Raw genomic sequence first — 17,787 nt, forward strand, 5'->3', positions numbered from 1 at the left:
TTACCAATTTTGCAAGGCTATTTCATGTATGACATGAATTAACATGCCTTATTTTCCTAGGAACATCCAAAATTCATGAGAAAAATTGGGTCATGGAAAGTGGCGAGCTTATCCAAATTCCCCCCAAAACGGCTTCGGGTCACAGTTGCTAATGTAAAACTAAACCGAAAATAGTAAGACACAGCTCATTTCCCTAATATTATTACACTTCTATTCCCTGCACTCTAAATTATAAGTCATTCCAAAAATATTAGAAAATCAAAGTATTTTTCAAATTTAACCAAAATTATAGAGAGAAATACTAATATTTGTAACATAAAATGGACATACTATGAAAATATAATTAAAGAAAAATATAATAATACTTAGTTGACATCATAATTATTATTATTTTATTATATAAATTTGATCAATATAAGATATTTTGACTCTCCAAAGATTCTTAAAATAACTTATAATTTAAAATCAAGGGAGTACATCTCATGTGTTTTTTTTTTGTCGTTCAGGCAACATAATATTTTCTTATTGTTTGGCTATAATAAAACAAATGTAAATTGGGTTATGTGAGTTACCTTTTAATATACTGTAGTTAATTGTGTGAGATTGTTGCCTCAAAATTTTAAAAATTCAAGCACCTGAAATATAGCAATTTTCATATTATTAGTTCAGGGAGTCACTCGGGTCTGACTGACCAATAAAATAGTACTTCATCAAGCCTCTGTACAGGCAGCTGTCTTCCAGTTTCACATACAGGCTTGTTTGGCTGGGGACACTTGGTCGAGAAAACACCATGACCACAAAGAGTTACCATGAAACAAAGTCAAGGGTGAATAGAAGTTTGAGTGCCTGCTACAGCCTCGTCCTTCAGGTGATCCTTATGAGCAGAACCACCATTACAAACATGCAGGTCATCACAAACATTAGAAGCCACTGGAAGCACGTAGTCTTGGAAGCCAGTGAGTAGACCTCTGCAGCTCGCGAGGTTGCGTGGCCCGTGCTTGCCAAGCTCTGCTCGACAGCCCTCTCGGTAGAATCAAGGATCTGCATCAGCAGGTAAGGTAACATTCTCAACAAGCACGCAACTGAAGGAGTTCATCATTGCAATATCAATACAACTTTATCCACATAAACCATTGTGTCAATACAGTAGAAATCTGAGGATTAGATGAAAAGAAAAACCTTCTCTGTCTCCTGCACGGATTGGTTCATCGCTAGGCTACTTTCCTTCAGTTGCCGTGCTAACTCGACCATTTCATCAGTCAAATCTTCTTGGAGCTTCCTGTGTGGTAAGAAAGTAACAGTAAGAGCACAATCTTCATTTGATGAATGATGACTCAGACAATTTTGATGCACATATCTTCAAATAAATAGAACAAGAATGAAGCTAATAGGCGCGCACAAATTATAGCTTCCAACACAGCAATTTACAAGTTATAGCTTCCAACACAACAATTTTAGTGAGTAATGACACCAGACAACAAATGGACACAGTAAATAGGTTGCTCGTGTGCAATGAAGAAACTGTGGATAAGAATAACGTGGGCATTGAGCTGAAGCCTGAGATATCTCCTCACAGATTAAGACAAAAATAGCATACCTATGCTTCTCAATGTGAGCCTGAGCTTCTGCATCCAATTTTATAGGTGCTCCAATATCTCCTTTTCCTTCCTGATGGCTTGGTCCAACTTCGGCATGGGCTCTATTTAATTTCATCTGTTGGTTCCGTAGTTGTAACCATAAGAAAGGAAAACAGGCAAAATGGCCAAATTTAACTTACGTCGATCTCCTTCGCAGTCCTGATGATAAAGATATTGGACTTTCTGGCTTTGCTTCTTCATAAGAGATTTCATCTCTGCTTTCAATAATTGGCTTTTCATTTTCAGGCTGCAACAACAAGAATATAATAATGACTAATAAGAAATGTATCCAATCTAAAAGGTATAAGAGATAAAGGTTCAGATAAAAAATTAACATCATATGGTGTGATTGCTTTAAATTCTATGAAAACAATTCAAACAAATGAATCGATACAATAGAAACATACCACTGAAGCAGCAAGCCTGGAAGCTAGTGCTTCAATCTTTTCTGAATACTCAGAAAGCTTAGCTTTTGAAATGCTGAAAAGGGGACAAATTCATCAGAAACATGTTCTTCTGATCACACAAAAAAATGTAAGCAGCAGTTGGAAAGTTTAACTGAGGTAAATGCTTGCTTTGCTACACCAATTACTAAGACCACTGAACCAGGCATAGGATTGTTCATAAAACAAGGCCAAGCAATAGCCCAGAAACCGTGATCATCAAAATGAAGGCCACAAGAAAATATTACAGTAACTTAGAAGTATGGATCTTTTATATACTTGTTTGAGATGCAGTACAGAAAGAGTACACTGACTTCAGGAACAGAATTTTATTAAACCTGAAAGAGAAACCAGGCATTTATCAAGTGGCGACCCATGGCGCAAGAATGATTTTTCTGGAAGCCAGGTTAATGGAGCACTTATGTATAAAGAAAAGGCAATTCTGATAAGATAACAAGGCCCTCAATCCCTTGTCTTTTTGTCACTCCTCAGAATGTGAAGTCATAAAGACTTAACAAAATATTGAAACACACTGTCAGTGTCAGCCAAATCGAAATAGCAGCAAAATGCAAAGGCTTATCAGAATGTATTCTTAATTACCAGCCAGCACTCCCTGTACAGGTTTCAGGAATTTACATTGATGCAAAATGCAAAAGGTAGAGAGTTATACTGCTGCATGGGCAAGATCAGTGTTGAGATTTATGTATCACAGTTTCCTGTTTTTGTTTGCTGCTGTCAGAAGTTAGATTATTTTCCTTCTTCATTAAAACAATGGAACCTTGAGAAACATTAGATGGCGCACAAATAACCACCACATCACTATATCTGTATATCAGCATTCCAGAAAAAGAAAATAACAGAAAAACATCGATGCTATGCTATTGCTGAGAATGCACCTTGATATCCCTTCTGGTGTAGTCTCAGCTCCTAGCTGCTCCAACAGCTCCCGGGCTGTGGTTACATACTGCACTGGAACAGAGGCTGTAAGTAATTAGTAATACAGTTAACTCAAATTCAAAGTGACAGAAGATTCAGACACCATGTGCTGATACTGAACAAAACAACCTGAGATTGTCCTTTATCGCTAATAAAAAGAAACTGAATGAGGCTACAGCTACTTCTTCGTTTCCTTCAAATCAATTACGCAGGTGGAAATCAAAGTATCTAAGAAATTCATATTAGCTACTCTTACATACATAGACAAGTTTAGCCTGATTTTGCTGGCGGGGAGCAGCCTCCAGCAGCCTTATAAGGTTCACTTCCACCTTGTTGAGCCTCATGTTGACGTAGCGAGCTTGACAAGGAGCATTGCAGGTTCACAGGCAGACTAAGTAAAGTTAGTACATCGGGGTACAAATGTATATAACCAATAATGTTTGGGAATAAAAATCTAAGTTAGTTGGAAAAACACATGTATACATAGTAATTAGATCAGGTCCGGATACGAATAGCCAAACAACTTAACTGGTTCGGGCAGGAGCGGACCCAGTAAAGGCAGTGTCAGATCTAGGATTTTTGCATGGGGTATGCTGGACCAATTCATACCCAAATCGGTCAAAACTATTTAGCAGTTCGGTAAAGTAGCATAAGAATTAAGACCCACGATTCATATAAAAATGCTAAATAGCATAACAAGTCTTTCTTAAATTAAATAAGCATAAGTAGTCAACCAATTTCAACAATTCTACTATCTGCATCTAGAAGAAGCTAGATCAAAATATCAAATTAGATCAGAGAAAGGTAGGGTTAGAGATTTTGCAAGGACGAAGAGAATGGAGGGAAAGAGGGTTCTCGGTTCTCACCAGGCTTGCCGCCGGCCTGTCCGGAGAGCAGACGACATGGGGGCTGGGGGCGCGGGGACTGGGGATGCGCCGGCGTGGCTGGGGCAGGTGGTGCAGAGACTGGGGGTGCGGAGGTGGAGAGCTGGGGCCTAGCCGCCTAGGGACTGCCGGCCAGGATGGGGCGACGCGCCGACGCCGATTCCCGACTGGCGCTGTCGGTCGCCAGAGACCGACAGAGCGCGCGAGAGGGCCACGGGAGAACCGAGGTCAGAGAGAGAGAGAGAGAGAGTACGCCAGGAGCCCAGGACGAACCAGTACGAAGGGGCCGTTTGGTACAGCTCCCTGGACAGCCCCAGGAGCCGTTTTTTGTGCTTCTCCAACCAAACGCCTCAGAGAAAACTGCTCCAGAGGAGGAGCCACGGAAAACCCGATGACTGAAGGTTCGACGCACAACCGGAGCCGGAAATTACGGGCCTGTTTGGCATGGCTCCAACTCCAGACAGAGTAGCTCCACTCCAGAAATCCAAATGGAGCTGGCTCTGAGTGGAGTTGGAGCTGTCTATTAGGGGTGTTTGGCTAAAATGGTACTCTGAGCTCCATCCCCCAACTCATAAAAAATTCAGAACATGCACAAATCACTAACATGAGTAAGAAACCATGTGTACCAAATCACCAAATCACAAAGCATTTGTACCAATTCATCCCCATAATTACACTAGTACAGAGCATGTGTACCAAATCACTGCATTTCACAAATCACAGCATAGAGATGGGGATGGAATACCTTGCACAGTTGGGGGAGCTTGCTGGAGGGGCCTTCACTTCGCCGGAGCAGAGCTTGGGGCGCCGGCCGTCGTTGAGGAAGCACTCCTCTAGAGCTAGGGTTGGGGGATGCAGATCTTGGGGCGCCCTTCTTCTCCTTCTTCTTCAGGGTAGGGTTGGGAGATGGAGGCTAGTAGTGAGAGGGAGAGTGGGGGCAAGGCCGCCCGCCGAGGTGGGCTCGCCTTGGGAGGGGTCGGCGGCCGCCGGCAGGGGAGAACGGTGCCTGCTGGTGCTCCTGCGTCGCGGCTCGCAGGGAGCGGAGTCGCGCGTCGGGCGGGGGGGTACGGGGAGTCGCGGCCTCGGCCTCGCAGGGGGTCACGGTGAAAAGAGCTTCACCCGGCTCCTACCGATGTGCGCGCGCAGGTGTGTTCTGATGCGTTCGTTCTATTGGTTCAGTTGTTGATCAATTTGATAAAATCAGGTTCGCCCCAATTTGGTCGGATTTTCTTTGGAGAAGCAAGAAAGAAGCTAAGGCCTTGTTTAGTTCCCAGAAAATTTTGCAAAATTTTTTACATTCCGCGTCACATCGAATCTTTAGACGCATGCATGAAGTATTAAATATAGATGAAAATAAAAACTAATTGCACAGTTTGGTCGAAATTGACGAGACGAATCTTTTGGCCCTAGTTAGTCTATAATTGAATAATATTTATCAAATACAAACGAAAGTGCTACAGTGTCGATTTTCTAAAATTTTTCGGAACTAAACAAGGTCTAAGAAGAAGCCAAAGAAGGTAAGGTGAAGTAGGAGAACCAGATTCTGGTAAAATCCGACCCAGCAAATCAGAACCATCTGGAGGATCCGATGGCCAAAAAAAAATTGGGGCGACGTGGCGGGGGTTCTGGCGGTGAATCAGCCAGACTTTGTTGGTCTTGTTGGGAGGTTATTTTAGAATTGTATAGTAAAAAATAGGCTTTAACATATGTGCTATCTGATTTTGTAAAGTAGAAAAATTGGCTATCTCTTGATTTTCGATGGTTATATATAGACAACTACTGACACTGGCTATCTAATTTTATAAAATAGCAAATCTGTTGTGGACTTCTTCTTTTTTAAAAAGTTTTCCATTTTACAAAATTGCTAAACAATAGAATTTTGCTACAAATTTTAGCCAAGCTTTTGGATCTGCTCTAAGAAATAAAGAAAAAGAAAAGGAAGAAAAATAAACAATGAAGAGCATTTTAGACTTCTTATCTACTAGGTGAAGTTATTTTACCCAACACTTTATCAAAACAGCAGCAACTCCACTTCTGAAGTTGCAACTCCACAAGATCCAAAGCTAGAGCAGTGAATCCGAAGCCCTACCAAATAGCCCTGAAGTCTCGTACGGAGTAGCAGCCATTTGAAACCCCATGATTTTTATAAAAAACATATGAATTAGTATTTTCATAAGAAAAAGCTTAAAATTCCTGCATTTCAAAGGAAGCAAAGCTGATACACAAGTGTGAGTGGACCAGAAAAACCCAGTTTTTGCTTATGCTTGACTTCAATTTGATCTCAATCCAACATAACGTTGAGTCAATTTTTTGCCCGCGCCTACTGTGTTAAAGTGAATTTTTTTTATTTTGGGTCAAAACTTGAAGCCCTTATTTGACCTAATGGTTATTGTGGGTTCAAAAAAATAGCCTAACCCTATTTAATGAACTAGTCGAGTCAGCTCGGATCAAAAGTTTTATTTACGTAATTATTATGATAAAAGTAAAAATTTCATTTTTTTTTTCAGGCTCCAAAATCACAGCATTTTTTCTGAATTTTCTTGTGAGCATCACATGAGTTCCTAGCTTTGATATAGGGCCTTATTGAGCAGCTCCAACAGTTTTGCAAATACGTTTGACATTCTTGTTTTTTACCAAAACTCTCAAAATCTTCTATCCAACAGTTTGGCAATTGGGTTTGTCATTTATAGCAAGTTGGCAAATTCTTCTCCTTTCTTGGCATTTATGCACACCTAGAATAGGCTTGGCATTTTGTATGTGCATACTTTTATAGCAAGCTGACAACTTGATGCTTCTTCGTTGATCTTCAGAACCAGTAGAATTTTGTTTTTGCCAAGTCAAAATTGTCAAACACTTGGAGATGTTCTTTTTGTTCCCTCCCCATATCGTTTTGGGAGTTGGCAAATAACAACATTTGCCAAATAAAAATTGCAAAACTGTTGGAGTTGCTCTTAGAGCATCCCCAACAACTTGGTATTTCAACATGCTGTCCTACCAAATTTGCTAAAAGCATAAAAATCCTCCTCCGACAACTCCTTATCTCAACTTGCTAAATTTCCCAAGTTGCTATCCAGAGGTTTCTACTGCCGAGATTTGTCAAGTTGCTATCCCAAGTTGCTATCCCGGGCGCAACTTGTTGGAGACACATATTCTTTTACCAAGTGAGCGGGTCCCATCTGTCATCCTCTATTTTTACCAAGTGAGAATAGCAACTTATTGGAGACACATCCTTTTTTCTTTTGCTAAACAAATTAGCAACTTGCTATAACTCAAGATTTGACAAGTGAATTTTACCAAGTTGTTGGAGATGCTCTTAGCTTCTAAAATATGCCAAGCTAAAGATTTTGTAAGCCATATTTTGGTTATTGTTTGGTTTGCTACTAAAACTTGCTAACCTCTCATATTTTGACTTGCTAAATCCTTGAAATGGCAAATTTTGGCCGCAAGCCAATCAAGCCCATAAACAAACTAACGTCCAAATAAAAAATGAATCAAACCATGTTAAGTTAGATCGAGTTTATAAAAAATCACAAATGTATAAAATAAGTATATATATATTAGATCAAGTTTATAAAAAACACTAATGCCTCCATTCCACCTAGATTCATTCCAGGAGATCAAATATAGTACAATTTATCACAAGATTTCAGGTTAGAATTAATCCCGCCATCCGTCCCCATGATCCGAACAGGCCGTTAGGTTTTAGACAGTTTGATTAAAAACAAGTTAGCAAAATACGCATGCCTGTACAGACACGACAAGAGACGTGGGCACGTTTGGATGCTGGGCAAGTTTTGCCTAACCCTGCTTAGCCAGGCGAAGCTAATCTTCAAGCACCTGGGCAAAGAGTCCAAAACATGTTTTTGTGTTTCGGTGCTGAGAGAGGTGAGGCTAGTTTTGACAGCAGAACCATAACCATGTCAAGTAAGTATCTTCGCGTCAAATCAACACCAGTGGCTCTCACTTTGATATATCACAGAGAAAGCAAAGTGCAGGGACATGCTGTAGGTGATTACTCTTGCCAGAGACAGTAATCAACATCGAGTTCTGAAACACAAAAAAATGTCATTTCCTTCAAAATAACAGAACCAGCACTGGAAGGGAAAGGAAAAAAAAGACTGTTATATAGCACTGAACCATGGATCTACATTCACTTGACCAATCAATAGCAAGTAGTGGAACGCAATGATTGTACAGTCAACTATAATGGATATATCTCACACCAATATTAACACCGTGGTCACACCTGAATTCCTGAACCGGTGATTTTTTTTTTCAACGACTGGATGTAACGAAGGACCAACCAAAGGCATATACAGCAAGAAAGTGAAGGGGTTGAAAAATCGCAATCTCTCCTTGTGGCTTATGCTAGCAACCCACGGCCAAGCCTTCTTTTGGGGCAGAGGTGACACCCTCTTTTGTAGTGGTAGAGGTCACACCCTCTTTTGTAGTAGGGGTCACACGAAGAATGGCTTGGGCGCTTAACGCAGAGAGCTTGGACTGGCAGAAGGCCTCCCATGATTCAGCATCTGGTGAGGCAGAAGGCTCGCCCTCGTGTTCGTCAGAAGTTGAGGCCTGAGACTTCTCATAGAATACTTGTAGTTCCAGTGCCAGGTTGCGAGCAGCCTCCCTTGATTCCGGAAGCTGGTCACTAAGTTGGGTTGCTGCAATCTGGATGAGTTTATCCATACCATATTCTTTGATTCCCACCACATCCTGGACAAAAAGAAAAACATTATTGTTGTTATACAACAAGAGTAACATACAACCTCAAATTAAAGACACAACTAATGCATGTAGATCTACTGTACAGAAAATTGATATGTAAAATCCAATCACTGTTGTGCTATTGAACATGACAGCAAAGCATGAGTTAAGTGTTGAAGACATACAACCTACAGCTAACTATGCATCAACCATCCCAATAAACCATCAAACCCCTAACATGTCAACTAGCGTATTTGGATACCACCCAGCTCCACTTTATGATGCAGGAGATTCAATGTTAAAATATACATCAAAGTATTCAAAAAAATAAACTAAAAAGATCTAGAATATATTGGATGGAGATGGAGAAGGCTAGTATTCAACGAAACGAAAATATTAACAACTATAATCTGAATTAAATTAAAAAAAATCCTATATTATGTTTCTTTTATAGTAAGAATTGGGACTAGAGAAGCTGCAACTGTACAAAATTTTCAGGCAAGAAATTTCACTTACAAGGCGAGGTACACTTTTGCTGAAACACACTGATGCTTTTGCTCGAATCCGTGGATTCTTGTTCTTGAGGTAAGGCTGCATTCTTGGCAACAGTAGCAAAGGGGAGATCCAACTTGTCATTGATATAAGAGCTGCCTCAGCAACTTCACAAACAAATCGCTTATCTTGTGAAGCCTTTAAAAACAGCTGTACTAGCTGTGAATGTATTTGACAAAAAAAAGGATGTTTTCAGAAACCTTATACAACCTTGTACTTAATAGAAGAAATTTTAAATGGATAGGAATACTCACCAGTGGATCAATTGAGTCAACCATTAAGTCACCATAGGCCTTAAAGATGTCAGCACAAGTCATCAGTGCTGTTTTGCATACAGCACTTCTTGGATTCTTCACAGATTTAACAATAAGAGGAACTAGAGGCTCCCTGCAATTCAAACAGTTTGTATTGAACAATTAATAAAGGAGATATGCGATTCTGTACCACAGGCATGGATAAGTGGTTCCAAAAGATATCAGAAGGATTGTTTAAACGGGAACACTTTTTTTTCTGCATATATGCTGGGGAAAAACTTACAGAAGCTCCTGCAGTCGCTCCTTGTGATACATTGCCAACTGGCGAACATTGTTTAGAGCTTCACATGTCATAACCCAGTCCTTTGAATCCAACCTTTTAGCTAAGGTCTGTTGAAAAACAAATAGAAACAATAAAACTCAGCTCTGACTACAACCAACAAACAAAGAGGAACCCATCGGTCCAATAAAATATGCAAACCAGTGCCATACACTTAGAGCTCCATTGACATCTGGGAGATCTACTAGATTTTCAGAATCAATGTACTCCACATCTGCAATTACAGCCTCATTTCCATTAGCAACAGCATCTTGGCAAGCTGACAGAGCTTTTTCTTCCTTGTTGGCACATTTGTTGCCATTTAACACAGGCTTGGTGATGCAGGATTTCACAGAATTGTCTTTTCCTTTCTCCAGATCTGCTGATTGAGCAATATTGAGATCTTTCAAAGCCCTTTCTGACATTTTCACACTTTGTAACCTGCACTGATTATGGGCAGAAAAAAGGCGCTTAAGAACAAAAAAAGGGACAAATTTCAGTCCATTCCTAACAGCTGGAGATTAAAATAGTTAAAAAGGTATCTCTGGTGATTGTTTGGAGCATTTTCCATAACAAATAGATGGCACAGAGTGTTTCAACCAGTCCATGGAACAATGATCAAGTAATAAAACTACAGTGCAAAAACATAATTAATGGAAGCTGAAATTCTGATGGTTCCATGAGATCAATGATCATCCACAGCTAGTCAAGTCACAACAGCACAATCTGACAAATGATAATCCAATCCACTACAGTGTGGATATCTGTGAGCTCTTCCTACACAAAATTCCACAAGCATTGGATCTACCCAAGGCTTAGGCCAGGACGACTTCGATTACAGTGGCCAGCACACTCAAGAGACAGGCACAAATGTTTGGCAACTTATCAACAACGCGCGCCGCGGATAGTACCTAATGCAGCATATAAAGCACTAAAGCCAGAAGTAACTGATTGGGCAAAGTGAGACGCGTCTCGACTCAGCCAAAACGCGACGCGACTCCTACGGAGAGGAAGCACAGCTTGCTGTGACCCCGTCGACGGCGACGAGACAAGCCCCTCACTCCCGCAGCTCTCCACTACCACCCCTAGATCCACCGCCGCAGAACAACAGAATTCCAACGCCCGCCATAATCGCTAACGATTTAACACGGACTACCAGCCCAGATCCGCGTGGCGGTAAATGCCGCCGCGTGCAAGTGAAGCGCGAGATCGCGATGACGCAATTGGGGGAACTGAAGCGGATGCGAGGGGAGGGGAGAGACAAGGTTACCTAACACGACGGCGCGGCGGCGGCGGCGGTGGTTCGCTCTCGCCGTCGTCGGGCGGCGTCGCCTCCTGCCGTGTCTGCGGGACTGGGACTGAACGGGGCTGCGCTCTGAACTGCAGATGCAAATGGCGGCTATGTATAGGGCCTCAACGCAAATACTACCTCATTGGATTCCGGCAGGTTTCAGCAATAATTAAGGGGATCGATCCCCTACCATTTGCGGTGGCCGTCAGTTGGGGGGAGTTTGAAAAAAATAGGAGAACTCGGGGAGGAGTGATTAACGGGGGCGCGGCGGTTGCGAGTTGGTGGTACGAGTCCACCCGGAGAGCGCCCCCCCCTTCTCGCGAGACACCGGCCACGTGGCAACCGAAGTAGACTGGCTACAGCGCGGACCCACCTTTCGGTGAGCTCACACTACCTCCACGTCCCCGGCGGAGGTAATGAGGTGCCGTCTGCCTGCCAGCCGGCCGGCCGCTTGGACGCCGGCGGCGTGTCACGTCACATCGGTGACGCTGATTGCTTGGCGGAGGGACTTGTAATTCAGCCCAGCCCAGTAGCACTTCCAGCCTGGGTTTTCTAATCCAACGCGAGGCTGGCCCAGATGTGACCGCCAAAACCCTAATCCGCAGGACGGACAGGTAAGAGCCCACCAAGACCTTCATCACGTCGGATCCGACGTTCCAGACGCGACCACGTGGCCCGGAAGACGCTCCTATAAATCCGCCGCTCGGCTTCAAAGCTCGTGTCGCCGCCGCCACCACTCGCCCAGCCTCTCCCACCCCCGTCGTCACCCCGCTCGCTCGCCCGAAATAGCCACCGGCAAAATGGTACACGCCTCTCTCTCTTGCTTCCTCTCGCCTGCTCTGCCTCCTCGCTGTGTTCGCCAGTGGAATTCCAAGGGATCTTACGAAACTTCTAAGCTCTGCTGCCATGGATCTTGAGCGACCAATCTTATCTTACCGTGTGTTTGGTTGGAGAGCGGGGCGAGCCGGGTCGGAGTGAACCCGTTCCCGTGGCTGTTTGGTTGGGGGATGGGAGGGTTGGGTTGACTCCAGGGTAGAATATTTCTCTCAAATGCGGGTTAGACTCGTCCGTCAAAATCTGGCGGACGGAGCCGCTCCAGCCGGGTTGAGTGGGTCCCGTGCGGGGACCACAAACGACATCACTTCTCATATTTCCAATTCCTTCAACCAAACACTGGACGAATTGGCTCCATCTCCAAAATCAAAACTGCAACCAAACACTAGACGGGTTGGCTACGTCCCCCAAAACCGGGTTGGATCCAACCCAACCCAGCCAACCCCCAACCAAACACACGGTTAGGTTCGGCTACTGTTTGATGATCTAGCTACGACAATATGTTCTAATTTCACTCGAATCGTCTAATCTTGCAGGCCCGAAGAGAGGCGGCAAGGCGCCGGTCCCCGCCAAGAAGAAGGCAGTATGGTCTTGATCCGTGCAATCTACTGTACTTGTTGTTTCTTGGCTTGTTATTTCGTGTATGGTTTGATTTGTTTGTTTGTTTGGCGCAGGTGGTATCGAATCCGCTGTTCGAGAAGAGGCCGAAGCAATTCGAGCTCGGCGGCGCGCTTCCGCCCAAGAAGGACCTCCACCACTTCGTCAAGTGGCCCAAGGTCGTGGGCATCCAGCGCTAGTGCCGCATCCTCAAGTAGCGCCTCAAGGTGCCCCCGGCGCTTAACCAGTTCACCCGTACCCTCGACAAGAACCTTGGTACGATCCTCATTCCGTTCATTGTTGAATTGTTGTAGTAATTAGGGTAGTAGGTAGTAGGGGCAACGCTTGAAGAAGGTTTACCACTTTAACATGTCGAGATGTTAATAGCATGAACCTTGGAATAGCACTGCTAAAGTTTTGGATACTGGCATGGAATTGTTTGGTTTAAGATTGCAATTTGATAGGTGATTGGGTAATTGTTTGGGAGTGATGCATCGAGCAATCATTTGGGATATGCGTATTTGTATCATAGATTAAGATGAAGTGGATAGAGAATAGGCTACATGTGATATGGATGTTAGGTTTTAAAAGTGTTTAATTATCTTGTGTAGCATTGGAAAGAAATTTTCTTAAACTTAAATTATCAATTATCATCATTTTTTCTTTTTGCCGTGTAAGTAGGCTGGTTTGTTACTATTTATTTTAGCAGATATTCAAAGTGCTGATTGCAGCATATTTTTTTCTTGTAGGTTTAGTGAATATTTATAAAATACTGAAATATCTAGTGCAGGCAATTTTGAACTTGGCCATAGCTTATTCCCAATAAGAGAAGTTTATAGTCCACAAATGTGTAGGGCCTTGTTTAGTTGTGAAAAATTTTGGGAAATGGACACTGTAGCACTTTCGTTTGTATTTGACAAATATTATCCAATTATGGACTAATTAGACTCAAAAGATTCGTCTCGTCAATTCCGACCAAACTGTGCAATTAGTTTTTATTTTCGTCTATATTTAATACTCCATGCATGCGTCTAAAGATTCGATGTGACGGGGAATGTGAAAAATTTTGCAAAATTTTGAGGGAACTAAACAAGGCCTAGGTGAACTTGACACTATCCACCCACAAATTAACCTTGCTTCAAATTATGTATGCTCACCTGACTTGGTGCCATTTGTTCTAATAGAGGCTCACTTGGCAATGTGCTTGGTATAGTATTGGAAATACATGCTTTTAAAATATGGGTATATGATAGTCCTTTGGTTCTTATCATCTGTTTGCCAGAAATAAAATTTCAAGCTATATGGTACTTTTATTAATTCATTTGTTCTTGTTATAACTTGTCTTCTGCCTGATCCTTCCTTTTCAGCAACAAACTTGTTCAAGATGCTTCTTAAGTACTGCCCTGAGGACAAAGCTGCCAAGAAGGAGAGGCTTTTGAAGAGGGCCCAGGCTAAAACTGAACTATTGAGGCAAAGAAACCAATTGTTGTGAGGTTGTCTCCAATAGGAGACCCATTTGGCAACCCAAATCTAAAATGGGTCACCAACACAATACCTATAGCCTCCAACAGAGTACCCATACAGAAGACCCACTTTGGGTATCATGAGAGGCATAACCCAAATTTGAGTATCCTCTCTCCTCGAGACCCATTTGCAGAGAGTGTTGTCTTTTAAGTCTTGTTGTTGGAGAAGACTAGAAATAGGTATTGAACCTTTTACCTGTTGAAAGGTTCTTGTTTGGTTTTGGTAATTGAGTGACAACTTAGGTGGACTAATAGTGTTTATGTGAGATACACAGGAGATTAGTCCACAGGTGATGATGTGATAATGGAGGAGCTCATTACATATGAGACATGACATGGAGTCATGTGACCAAGGTGGAGAAGATCAAGATGAGGCTTGGCTTGATGGACCGGTTGCAAGAGTGAAGGGCAAGTCGGAGGCTTTGAAGCGAGGGACCGCGTGTGACGGTGAAGCTTGAGCAAGATCTTGGCGCCGATGGACAAAGGCAATGGTAAAGAGCAAGTGAGGTCAAGATCGATGAACCAATACGGTCACGTGATGATATGAAGTGGATCATATCATTTGGTGATTGGTTGGTGCATGTGTTGCATCGACATTGGAGGAGATGGAATGGAAAGCGCAAGGCAAAGGTATAACCTAGGGCATTTCCATTTCACCGGTCATAGGTGTGTAGAGAAGTTTATGACCGGATTTAGGATAGATGGCCGTACTATCAAGAGGGGTAAACTTGTTTGCATATCGGTCATCTAGTGCCACTTGAGCGATCTAACTTTGCATACATGTTTGGCGAGTGGCGTGGCAAGTTGAGAGGCTAACTCCTTTGGGAAAATATTTGTGAAAAGCTAACACACATGCACATGGTGGTGTACACTTGTTGGTGTTGGCACACTTTACAAAGGAGGTGGTGTTCCTAGGGTTGAGAGAGGTGTGGGTTTCTCTCTCCCTTCCGCCGAGCTTACGAGGCGAGATTCGGCGCTTTTGAGAAAATTAAGTGCATATTTTCTATTGCGCCGGTGGGAAATTTGGAGAAGTCACGGGCACTCACCGGACGCTCTGCGCGGAGGCACGGACGCTGGCCTTTAGCGTCCGGTGTGCTGTCGGGTGTAGCAGAGTGCACCGGACGCACCGGAGTGAGTCCGGTGCCCAGCGTCCGGTGTGAGGGCGTTTTGCTACCTTCTCTGTGCATGAGTCCGGTGAGCACCGGACGCTCAGGGTGCGTCCGGTGGCTAGCGTCCGTGACCCTGCGAGTTTGCGGAGCTCTCTGCGCACGGGTCCGGTGTGCACCGGACGCGTCCGGTGTGACGCAGTAGAGCGTCCGGTGGTGCTGTGCAGGCGCGCGTGCGCAGTAGCCGTTGGCGGCAACGGTCGAGTTCAAACGGCTAGTGACACGTGGCCGACGCCTGAGCACCGGACGCTAGGTATTGAGCGTCCGGTGGCTCCCTGAGAGCGTCCGGTGCCCACGTGTTTTGCCCAGTGAAGGGGCAACAGCTAGTTTAGCCCTTGGGGCTATAAATAGAAGTGGTGGCCGGCCTTGGCTGGCGCTGAGCACCCTTGGGACTTAGTGTTCATGCTTGGGGAGTGCTAGGAAAGCCTCTAACTCACTTGTGCTTGCAAGAGTGCGAATCAATAGCGAGTGAGTGATTCTAGTGCGTTGCATTGAGAGATTGCATCGAGTGGCACTAGGTGTTCGTGTTGCAAGCCGGTGGTGCTTGTTACTCTTGGAGGTTGCCACCTCCTAGACGGCTTGGTGGCTTGTGACTCCGTCGAAGCACGCAAGGAGATTGTGCGGTGCTCCGGAGAAGAGATTGTGAGGGGTACGGTGCTCACCCCGCGGGGATCGCGAAGAGCAACTCTAGTTGAGCGAGACGTGAAGAGCGACAAGTGGTCCGGCCGGGTCAAGTGCTAGAGCTTGTGGTAAGCACTCCACGTGGGAGAGTGTGACTTGCGGGTCACCACTAGCAAGAGGACCGGCGGCAACCTTGGAGCTTGTCTCAACGGGGACGTAGCTTAGTGGCAACCAAGTGAACCTCGGGAGAAAATCATCGTGTCAACATTGTTCTTCCCGTTGGTTTGCAAATCCCTAACACAAGCTTGTTCTTACATTCATATACTTGTGCTTGTGTAGTTGCTCTTGTAATTAGTTAGCTTGTGTAGCTTGCTAGTTATCTTCTTGCTTGTGTAGCTAGAAGTAGTTCCCTTGCGTGACTAATTTGGTTTGTGTAACCTTGTTAGTCACATTGCTTAGTTTGTGTAGCTAAGTATTTTTCGCTCTCTAATTTGGCATTAGTTGCCTTGTTATTGAGCTTGCTAGTGAGCTTAGGAGCTTTGTGCTTTTGCTCACTAGTTTGTGTAGGAGCTCCCTCGGTTTGCAAAGTACTAGTTGCATAGGTTTGTGTGACCTTGCTCCTAGAATTGTTTAGGTGAGCTCTTGCTAAGGTAGCACCTTGCTTGCTTGTAGGATCTTTTCAAGGTGCTAGATAACTTAGATAGAGGGGTGTAGTCTTGGCTAGAACGATAGTTTTAAATTCCGCATTTGTTTCGGTTAGCTGGCGTAATAAGTTTTAGAAAGGACTATTCACCCCCCCTCTAGTCCGCCATCTCGACTCTTCACCTGTAGCGCTACCCAAAGGACAAATAGGTCTTGTATTTTAGGTGACGATTGTTGGAGATAGTCTGAAGTATGGCCTTAACCATGTGACTTATCTCATTGAGCAGGTGTGTGCGCCAATTCAGTTTTCTTCATATAGTGATCAGTGATAGATTGTTAGCAGAGTGGTGCCCCTGGCAATAAAACTATATGCTTTATTTACATATTTGTTCTTTTTGCAGAGCAAGGCCCAACTAGTTGTCATAGCCCATGATGTTGATCCGATTGAGCTGGTCGTTTGGCTCCCAGCCCTTTGCAGGAAAATGGAGGTTCCATACTGCATTGTCAAGGGAAAAGCACGCCTTGGATCGGTATTAACCCATCCAACTTTCTTTTGCTAGTTATAAAGTGTTGAAGGGCTTGTCAAAAGTGTGTCCTAATAATTAACTTCGTGTAGATTGTTCACAAGAAGACCGCGTCTGTTCTTTGCCTGACCACAGTCAAGAATGAGGACAAGCTTGAGTTCAGCTAGATCCTGGAGGCTATCAAGGTTGGATGTAATTAGTATATTTTTCTCAGCATCCAATTTGTGTGCTATTGACTTTTGTACTGACTGGAACTTGACTCACTCCTCACTACCAAAATGGTGGAGTTCTCCTAGTGTTTTTAGTTAGTAATAAAACACTATCACTAGTCAAAACACTAGGGAATCCTCACTAGAAGGTATTTACTAGGGAAAGTTTATACTAAATTTTGAATGCTAAAACACTTGGAGAATCTCATACTACTAGGAGAAATTGAAATATCTGGTTATGCCTAGGCCAACTTCAACGACAAGTTTGATGAGGTCAGGAAGAAGTGGGGTGGTGGTATCATGGGCTCCAAATCACAGGACAAACCAAGGCCAGGGAAAAGCTGCGCAGCGGATGACCTAAGTCACGCCCTGTTAAATTTATCTTGTACTCCTTGCGAATTGCGATCGTGTGCAATCTTAGTGGTTGTCAGATCTAGTTTTGAGAGTTTTGCTCCTGAGACCGACCTTGCTAGAAAGACATCATGTAAGAATTCCAAGTTTTTGTTCTTCACCACCTAGTTCATGTGACAACTTCTATAATGGTTATGAATCTCCTGTTTATGTTTATGACCGTAACAATTTTAGAATTACAAAAGGTTCTGCCATGTTATCCTGTGTTGCTGCTGGAAATTGGCATTGGTTTGCACG

The 17,787-nt window shown here is 43.6% G+C and overlaps 2 protein-coding genes and 1 pseudogene across 5 annotated transcripts; 1 reads left to right on the plus strand and 2 right to left on the minus strand.

Moving 5' to 3' along the window:
• LOC8060602 lies at positions 642 to 5,063 on the minus strand. Of its 3 annotated transcripts, none has more exons than XM_002445760.2 (8): positions 4,646 to 5,063; positions 3,277 to 3,374; positions 2,977 to 3,044; positions 2,045 to 2,117; positions 1,778 to 1,884; positions 1,598 to 1,699; positions 1,180 to 1,279; positions 642 to 1,041 (listed from the first exon to the last, which is right to left on the minus strand). In XM_002445760.2, exons 2-8 carry the CDS (start codon positions 3,358 to 3,360, stop codon positions 865 to 867), a joined length of 711 nt encoding a protein of 236 aa, XP_002445805.1. In that variant the 5' UTR covers positions 3,361 to 3,374; positions 4,646 to 5,063; the 3' UTR covers positions 642 to 864. The 3 variants fall into 3 exon arrangements, with proteins under 3 accessions (XP_002445805.1, XP_021320552.1, XP_021320553.1); XM_021464877.1 differs by having other exon boundaries at positions 3,277 to 3,407; positions 4,646 to 4,997; XM_021464878.1 differs by lacking the exon at positions 4,646 to 5,063 and adding an exon at positions 3,883 to 3,901.
• On the minus strand, positions 7,927 to 11,298 carry LOC110437406. Of its 2 annotated transcripts, none has more exons than XM_021465885.1 (6): positions 11,003 to 11,298; positions 9,906 to 10,173; positions 9,697 to 9,803; positions 9,414 to 9,546; positions 9,124 to 9,318; positions 7,927 to 8,616 (listed from the first exon to the last, which is right to left on the minus strand). In XM_021465885.1, exons 2-6 carry the CDS (start codon positions 10,155 to 10,157, stop codon positions 8,269 to 8,271), a joined length of 1,035 nt encoding a protein of 344 aa, XP_021321560.1. In that variant the 5' UTR covers positions 10,158 to 10,173; positions 11,003 to 11,298; the 3' UTR covers positions 7,927 to 8,268. The 2 variants fall into 2 exon arrangements, with proteins under 2 accessions (XP_021321560.1, XP_021321559.1); XM_021465884.1 differs by having other exon boundaries at positions 9,906 to 10,178.
• On the plus strand, positions 10,913 to 17,702 carry LOC8060943 (annotated as a pseudogene).

The sequence above is a fragment of the Sorghum bicolor genome, chromosome 7 (assembly GCF_000003195.3).
Source record: "Sorghum bicolor cultivar BTx623 chromosome 7, Sorghum_bicolor_NCBIv3, whole genome shotgun sequence".
Taxonomy (NCBI): Eukaryota; Viridiplantae; Streptophyta; class Magnoliopsida; order Poales; family Poaceae; genus Sorghum; species Sorghum bicolor.

Excerpts from the sequence above, each read along its gene's own strand:
- LOC110437406 (XM_021465885.1), bottom strand. The coding sequence starts at position 10,157 with ATGTCAGAAAGGGCTTTGAAAGATCTCAATATTGCTCAATCAGCAGAT. Across the intron at positions 9,804-9,905 it reads ATGTCAATGGAGCTCTAAGT|ACCTTAGCTAAAAGGTTGGA; the intron begins GTATGGCACTGG and ends GTTTTTCAACAG. Across the intron at positions 9,319-9,413 it reads TTGACTCAATTGATCCACTG|CTAGTACAGCTGTTTTTAAA; the intron begins GTGAGTATTCCT and ends ATACATTCACAG.
- LOC8060602 (XM_002445760.2), bottom strand. The coding sequence starts at position 3,360 with ATGAGGCTCAACAAGGTGGAAGTGAACCTTATAAGGCTGCTGGAGGCT. Across the intron at positions 1,700-1,777 it reads GGACTGCGAAGGAGATCGAC|AGCCCATGCCGAAGTTGGAC; the intron begins GTAAGTTAAATT and ends GAAATTAAATAG. Across the intron at positions 1,280-1,597 it reads GCTCACATTGAGAAGCATAG|GAAGCTCCAAGAAGATTTGA; the intron begins GTATGCTATTTT and ends CTTACCACACAG.